General features: G+C 50.0%; 1 protein-coding gene across 2 annotated transcripts; it reads left to right on the forward strand.

The window, feature by feature from the left end:
• Window positions 1-742: 742 nt before the first annotated feature.
• Window positions 743-8,070, forward strand: TVP23C (trans-golgi network vesicle protein 23 homolog C). Of its 2 annotated transcripts, none has more exons than XM_066980316.1 (7): window positions 743-805; window positions 1,878-1,960; window positions 2,820-2,964; window positions 3,742-3,831; window positions 5,133-5,264; window positions 5,353-5,481; window positions 6,451-8,070. In XM_066980316.1, exons 1-7 carry the CDS (start codon window positions 758-760, stop codon window positions 6,481-6,483), a joined length of 660 nt encoding a protein of 219 aa, XP_066836417.1. In that variant the 5' UTR covers window positions 743-757; the 3' UTR covers window positions 6,484-8,070. The 2 variants fall into 2 exon arrangements, with proteins under 2 accessions (XP_066836417.1, XP_066836418.1); XM_066980317.1 differs by lacking the exon at window positions 743-805 and adding an exon at window positions 1,511-1,659.

Consider the following 8,070-nt stretch of genomic DNA (forward strand, 5'->3'; position numbering starts at 1 on the left):
TCTGCTAATATTCAGGACCTGAACTGGCTTGAGCTGGGAAGACAAAATTTGCCCAGTTGTACAGCTTTGAGCTTTTGGGCCAGTGTACCAGAAGTCTGTTATTTCCTCACATTGAAAGCTTGGGGCAGGATCCTTCTGCCCGTGGTCATGTCATGGGTCCTGGTGGCAGCAGTTCTGGTTTGAGGTGAATGTCTGTGGGACCCCCAGGCAGCAGGGTGGTGATTTAAAAACAAAAAACAACTAATGTGTTCTCTGACTTCCAGTTCCTGGGCTTTCTGCCAGACCTTGTTAACAGTGACAAATAACAGTAGTTGTACCCCCAAAATTATAATGAACGGGTAAAAAGTACTAAGTGCCAGTGTAAAACTACAAGGACGGCAGAAAGTAATGAAGATGGGTGAGCTGGACTGTTGCAATTGGGTTTGACTGCTGGAATACTTCATGGGCAGGGAGTGAGGGAGGGCAGGAGGTTGGCAATGGGCTGTACTGCAGCGCAGCTGGGCTATGGCACAGGGATTATAATGGTCTGAAGGGGCTTTGCCTGACTGTGGTTCTCAGACTGGAAGCAGCAAGGACCTCACAAGCCACGGGATGGCACTTTCTCACAAGAAATCAGGCATAAGCCCAGCACAGCCGCTGCCAGAGGCCCTTGGGTACAACTCACTTGGAAGAAAACATCTCGTAGAGGCAAAAAACTCACAGAAAGGGCATCTCATAGAAACACAAAGCTTGTGGAAAGGCTGATGCCTTTTTAGTCATGCTAAAACGAGGAGGATTAGAGCACTGTCGTCCTGTCTGGAGCCAGGTCAGCATCTCCCTGTGGGTGCGGGCACTCGGGTGGTCGCAGGGTGCTGCAGCCGGCAGAGGTGGTGTAAAATCGCTGGCGATGGCAGGGCTGGACCAGGGATCTCTGTGGTCAGCTTCAGTTCAGCACAGAGGGTGCGAAGCTGGGCGCTGAGAGCCAGAGATGCCTTTGAAGATGTCGTTCACGGTGTGCGGGGTCCCTGCTGGAGGTTGCTATGTGCGAGTTTGTTTTGCTTATTGCAATTCACGGCTGAGGCCAACCAACCTTTGTGTTCCTGGCCTTTGGGGACCTGGGGGGGCACCCGGGGGGTGCTGTGGGCAGGAATGGCGGTGTGCAGGGAGCGGCGTGTCTGGGCAGGCAGAGATAAGGCCAGGCAGAGCGGCAGAAAGCGTTTTGGTAGTTTTGTGGTTTTTTTTTTCGTTTGTTGGGTTATTTTTTTGGTGGTTAACGCGCCCTGCTGCGCGTTACGCTGCTCCCCTGGTGCCTCGCTGCGTTTCTCAGGGTGCTAATGAAAGAATTAAGCGTCGGTTGGAACGCAGGGGGGTTCTTAACCGGGGCTGTGTCCCTTATGGCACTGACGCTACCCGGCTCCGGGCGTTTTTCCTAAAATCTCCCTGTTTCTGCCCCACACGGAGACCCTCCCCTCCCCCGGCCCTGTGGCAGGGGCCGGGCCCACACAGTGCCTCCCCCGCCCCAACTTCCGCCCTGCTGCCGCCGCCCCCCTCCCCGCGGCGTCACCCGCCCGCAGCGCGCAGGCGCGGCCCCCGCCTCCACCTCCCTGGGGATTGGCCGGCGGCGGTGACGTGGCGGCGGCGGGCGGGCGGAAGCGAGGGGCCGCGGCCATGCTGCGGCAGGTGCGGGCGGGCGGGCCCCGGGGGGCGCGGGGCCGGGCCGGGGGGCGGGGGGTGGGGGGTGGAAAGGCCGCGGGGTCCCCGCAGCGATCCCCGGGCCCCGCCTCGTTCTGGGCCTGGGGTGAAGGCGGGGGGGGGGGGGGGGGCGGGGGGGCTGCCGGCGGCTGGGAGCTGGCGGCGTTCGCGTGTGCGTTACCGGCTGTGCGCGTGCCTCCCCGCAGGACAGCGGTGAGGACATCGAGGACGTGTCGCTGTTCGACGCGGACGATGAAGCGTCCCGGAGAGCCAAAAAGTCGAAACTGAGGTCAGCGGCCGGGAGGGGGTCTGCGGGTGAGGCCTAGAGAGAAGCAGGGAGGAGGAGGAGGAGGGGCCGCCCCGCTACATCCGAGTGCAGGGCAGCAAATGCCTGTATTAACTTAACAATAACGGGGGGGGGCCGCCGCGTAGCTGGGAGCGCCACGTCCCGAAGCTCAGCTGGAGCCTGTCCGTCTGTGCCTTTGTGCTTCTGGCCGTCTCCACGTTAAACGCGGTGTTTGGCGTCCTGCGCGTATACCGACGCAATGTCTCCGAGCTGCGTGTGGCAGGAGGCTTTTGCTGTGCTGAACGCTCGTTTCTGGGCTGCTCTGTTATCCCTTCGCCAGTCTCTGTTCCCAAATTGTCTTGGTGCTGCCCTGCTGCCTGCCGTGTCCTGATGTGGTCAGTCCTGCAGCCTCGTTCCTCTTCCTGCCCCAGGTCCTGGTGTCGTGGTGACCTTAGCTCTGTAGTTTACGTTTCTGAACTGGAAACTGCATAAGTGGTAAAGAAGGGCAAGTCTGTCATGTCGAGAAATGTGATCTTTCTTCAGCTCAGTCTGGTGTTTCTTCAGTCAGAAAACCATTTTCAAATGTACCCTATAAAACACCAGGTAAAATTCCCTGGCCCCTTCCTCACCAAATTCTCTTTGCACCCGGGATGTGGCTGCAAGTGGAACATGTCCTCCTTACGATGAGCTCCCAGTCAGTTTATTCCCTCTATTTTTGCCAGTTACTGCACGCTGTTTTCACGGAACGGTGCTGATCCTTAGCCGTTGAGTTGGTGGGAGAAGATCACCTTGCAATGTCATTTCTCTGAAATTGCTTCAGTCTTGTCTGAAAGAGCTGTGACTGTGCTGTACTTCATTCCAGGCATCCAGTGGCATCATTTTTCCACCTGTTCTTCCGAGTCAGTGCGATAGTTGTCTATCTGCTCTGTGAGCTCTTAACTAGCAGCTTTATTGCCTGCATGGTGACAATTATCCTCCTCTTGTCATGTGACTTTTGGGCTGTAAAGGTAAGTTCCTCTAAGGCTTTTTGTTATCTTTGCCTAGTTATATGAGAATAATTGAACAGGGTGATGTTCGTGTCCCACAGAAAGTAGCTTCTTTGTGCCTTTCTACCAGAATGATACCCGAGATACCCCCAAGTACTGTGATGTGTTGCAAAGCATTACAAAATAATAACTTAAACCAGTGTAGTTGACTTCTGTTTGAAAATAAAACAGAGAATGTATGTCAGCCTTTCTTTTAAGGTAATGCAGGCCTTGTTATCAGGAAGATCCCCTTAGAATCACCGCAAATATGCCTCATTTATGTTGCTACAATAATTTATCGTTGTACTGAACGTACCAGAAAACAGACTGCTGTGGATGTAAGAATTGCATAATGTTTTCTCACGTGGGGCAAAAGAGCAGCATTGAAAGCAGCAACCCAAGCAGCTGAACTTTGGCAAGATTAAGAGCAACAAAATACAAGATCTTTACGGTGTGATGCCTGTCATTCTAAAATACAGCCAGCGTTGTTAACTCGTGCAGCCACTGAGCGCGCAGACTGCTGTGAAGTCACTCCAGCAACTGCTGCTGGTGTAAGAAGTAGCATTTGCTGCCAGCAGCATTTAAAGCTCCTTTTAGAGCTGATAGCGATGAGGTCTGGGGCTGAAAGCTGCCATTTGTTCCTGGGTCCGGTGCTGAGGTGGAACGCTCCCAAGGATTTGTGTGGCTAATGGTTTCTCTTAGCAGCAGACTGAAAGCTCATGGCTTTTTTTTTTTTTTTTTTTTTTTTTAAAATTTCAGAATGTCACAGGGCGACTAATGGTTGGCCTTCGCTGGTGGAACCAGGTGGATGATGATGGTAGAAGTCAGTGGATATTTGAAGCCAGAAAGGTAAATTCCTTTTTTATTTCTTTTTATTGTTTCAATTTTATCAAACCCCTGTTAATTACCAGTTATGCTTGTGATGGTAAATTGCATGATTCAGACACGTACTTCCAGCCACAGATCTGTAACCACCTGCTTGTTTCACGTGGGCTACTGAATGAGGATGACTTCATTTTTTTTTATTTTTGGTTTATTTAAAAAATCTCATGGTGTACCGATCTGACTTCACGTAAGTAACTGGTTCGTATAGAATGCAGTAAAGGTTCCCATGTCACGTCAATAACGTAGACATTTTCTGGTGTGAACGTGGAACAGCTGACATAGTTCCTGCATCCTGTTGAAAATTATGGGAACTAGGAAGCAACATAGAGCATTCCTCGTGGTTGCTGCTGCTCCCTTGCATTCAGTAGGGCTACTGCTATGCCTCTAGTATCCCGTCTGTTGGCACCTCACATCACGTCACGTATTTACTCTTTTGGTCCTTGTCTCTTACCTCTGTATGTGTGGAGCTAACGGCACTTCTGGTGTACAGCTCCGGTTTGAGGTACAGGTCATTTTCTGCAGTCTGTAGTGGTGTAGAGACTTGACCCTAAACCTTCCTCCAGCTGAATTTGTGCCCTTACTGCAGGCACATTCTTTTGCAAAACTGTGCTAGTTTAGAAAAACTGGAACGTGTTAGGGAGGGGTTAAAAATAAAAAGCTGAACAGCTGAAAAGTAGGAGATGCAGTAAGTTTAGCCATACGTTGTTAAGCCACGCCAGGTTTTTTAGCTATTGATAGGAAGAAGTGAATGCTTGATTGGGATCTGCTCGATAAAGATTTTATAAAATCAGTGGTGTGGTGTGAATCAGGTGTGTCTGTAAAAATTACCCTAGTTTGATGGCTAGGTGTATCAATATTTAGTTCTCCCAGCGTTAGGATGGGTGATATTCTGGTTGTTGTGTCCTGGTTGTGGTGCAAAAGTGGAAAACATTATCTGTTTGGCTGCTTCCGTGCTTTGTAACAACCACACAGTAAATATAATGCTTCCCAAATTTACTACGGCCTTTTAGCCCCAGGTATTCCAAGAGGATTTGTTGCTGCTGCCTCCGCTGTTTCTGGTAGCAGATTGACAAAAGGGCCCTTTAAATGGAAACATCTTCTGTTACAGAAATATCTTAGTGATGTCGAAGCTGGCCTGGAAAGCACCCAGTAATGTTGTATAGAGACAGAACTCAGAAGGCTTGTAGATTCTGGACTGCTTTTAATGACAATGTGATCTGTATGATAGAGCAGCCTGTTAATCTTCATTTACCTTCTGTTTCTAGGTATCAGCACAAGGGAGTAAAGCCTCCTCGGAAGCAGAGTCCCGAATTTTCTGGTTAGGTCTAATCACCTGTCCGATGATCTGGGTGATATTCGCGTTCAGTGCTCTCTTTTCTTTCAAAGTGAAGTGGCTGGTGAGTTGCCTCCCTCAGCTCGGTGACAGAGTTTGCATGTTGCCAATAAGCCGGTGTAAATCAACTGCAGTGTTTTCCTGTGTCCTAGGCGGTGGTTATAATGGGAGTAGTTCTCCAGGGAGCCAACCTTTATGGTTATATCAGGTGCAAAGTCGGCAGTAGGAAGAACCTGACCAGCATGGCGACCAGCTATCTCGGAAAGCAGTTCTTGCGGCAGGTAAGATTTCCAGGGTTTTGGAAACCCAGCCGTTGTATTTGCTTCTGTCTGGAAGCTCCCTTTCTGCTTGAGCCGTGAAAGGAAAGATTTAAAAAGCTGTTACTTGGAGTTCCCTAGTGGGACCCTTCACATATTGCTCCTTGTGAATTTGAACCCCCCTGGTTAAGTCACAGAGTAACTTGCTGGTTACTGGCATCAGGTTCCATCTGCAGCGTATCGTGAGCTTGTATTATTTATTAGCGCTGTGGAATTTACTGGAATGTGGCTGGTCTGTTGGAAACGAGGAGCACAGAGGGAAAACAGTGACAGAATGGAATGGCTTTTGATAAACCCCGCTGCTCTTGGATAACACGTTGCTAAATTACTCCTTGCATTGCACTGCTTCCTCTTCAGGTTGCGCTAACCCCAAAAACATGTATCTGAAGGGATGCTGGGTTAGTCCTTGTGCTTCAGTGCACAGCTGCAGTGTGCATAGCCCTTAGCTGAAAGTCCCACCGCTGCCTTCTGTGGTTTTTCTCACTTCCAGCTAGCTCTTCTCATCGGGTCCTTTTGTGCCCTAGCACTGGATTTCCTTCCTTCCATAGGTCCCTGCAGAAGGAGGTTCTGCCATGCACTGTTCAGCCTCTAGGTGTTCCCTGAACTTCTGCTTTCCCCAAGTTTCTTGACTGTGGAGCTTTGTATTATGCAGACAACTGGGGACAGGTGGCTTGGCTACCACAGCGTCACGGATGTTTACTGAAATCGTTGTCATTAGTGCGATAAGAAGCTTAAACACTGATGAACCCTCGTTCTTGGCAGTCTGTTGGGTTTGTGCTCTTCTGTAGCTGTATTTGCTTCCGAGTGCTTTTGCCCCTGCAGTGGTTAACCAAAGGCCCAGTCTGGTCTCAGTCTCTGGCAGGAATGTCCCAGAATCACGGCAGAGAGTCACACACTTCTCCTGTGATGGACTTTTTTTTTTCTCTTTTGCAGACCGTGGCTAAAGATGACCAAACAGCATCTTGAGTGTGGTGGGAAGCCTCAAGCCGGATTGGATTCACAGAAGTGAACAACGGAGAATGTTGCTCTGACAGTGAGATTTGGGAGCTGCGTGAGCGAGGTGTGAATTAAAAGAAGTAAATAAATTGTGCAAGGCTTCCTGTTAACGCTCCTAGCGGTTTATATTCGGTTCTCCACTAGCAGATTGTGTTTATGTTCTTTCTTTAGTTTGATTAGTTAGAATTAAGTTTTCTGAACTTTAAATAAAAAAAACATCCTAGATAGCTCTGGTGCAGGTTTCTACCTACTGGATGAAAATGCCAGGCATCGTTCTGAAAAACCATGCACAAGCTGAGCCGTCTCGTGCCCAGGAACCACCCCCACCGCCTCCAGCAGTTGGTACCTCAAGTAGTTTTCAGTTGTGGACTCAGCTGCATTTCGTTCTCGGAGGTCATTGCTGCTTCTGTTACGAAGTTTAGGTAGCTCTTTTTTGGCTCTGTGTCTCTCATTCTGTGATTTGAATGGTGCTGAGGTTGTTGCAGTGAAGGAAACGTTGCTGTTGGCTTAGTAGGAAGATGGATGAAGTCTCGTGGAAACTGCAGAAGTGACTCGTGCGCAGCTCTGGTCTTCTATTAATCTGAAGTGTTCCTGGAGGTCTCAGTAACATCTACGCAGGAACCTTGATTAAATCTTGGGATTTATGGTAAGTCCCTCTTTTACCGGCTGGCCTGTGTCTGTGTGGAGAGCGCAGGCAGAGTAAAACCAGGCCGCAAGGAGAGCTGCACGCACGGTTTCAGAGGTGGAGTGAATCTGGGACCAGGTGGTGACAGAGCTGTTGCAGCGATGCCACCTGGTGTCGTGTCACTGCTGCACGGCAGTAATAACGCATTTGGTGTGTTCCTGTGGCCACGAGGACGTGGTGTGCTCTGGTCTGCAGGCTCTTCACCGTCCCGCAGTGCCCGGCAGTGGGGAGTGTGGCTGGCAGGGGTACCAGGAGGCTGCGTTACACACGCAGAGAACTCCCTGGGCTCATTTCAACACCCGTGCAGCTGGTTCGGGGTTGCCCATTTACACAAGAGCCGAGGCTGGATGTTGACTGTTTGCCTTCCGCTGTTCAATGACCAAAGGGTGTTTCGGATCACCTGCCTGCTGGGGCCGTCTGAACACCTGGCGTTACTGTGCTGATCTGCAAGGCGCTTACGTTCCTTGAATCCATGCAACGTGCTGTCCCCCAGCTGTGCTCCCCAAGGGGTCTGCGGGCTGGGAAAAACCATCGGTACGATCGTGAAGTGTTCACCTAGGTGGCAAGCAGTGGTGTGTTCTGTGTGAGAGGCGTCAGGTCCTTCTTGTCACATCAAACTGTTCAAGGCAGCTTGTGCTTTCACGGCGGGGGGTAGTGCGAACTTCTGATGAGGTATTTTAAATTAAGAATGTGGTTTCTTTTTGAATAAATGGTATCGTAAATTGTGGGATCGCATTAATGCTATATGTCTCCCTGTACTGTAGCAATACTCGGGAGCTGTACATTTGTCTAACTCTTTGGATTGATACCTTCCTTTTGTAAATATATATTTATAAGATCTTGAAATTAAAAGAATGCTTTGTTTAACCAGA

This window comes from Anser cygnoides, chromosome 19 (genome assembly GCF_040182565.1).
Source record: "Anser cygnoides isolate HZ-2024a breed goose chromosome 19, Taihu_goose_T2T_genome, whole genome shotgun sequence".
NCBI classification, from domain to species: Eukaryota; Metazoa; Chordata; class Aves; order Anseriformes; family Anatidae; genus Anser; species Anser cygnoides.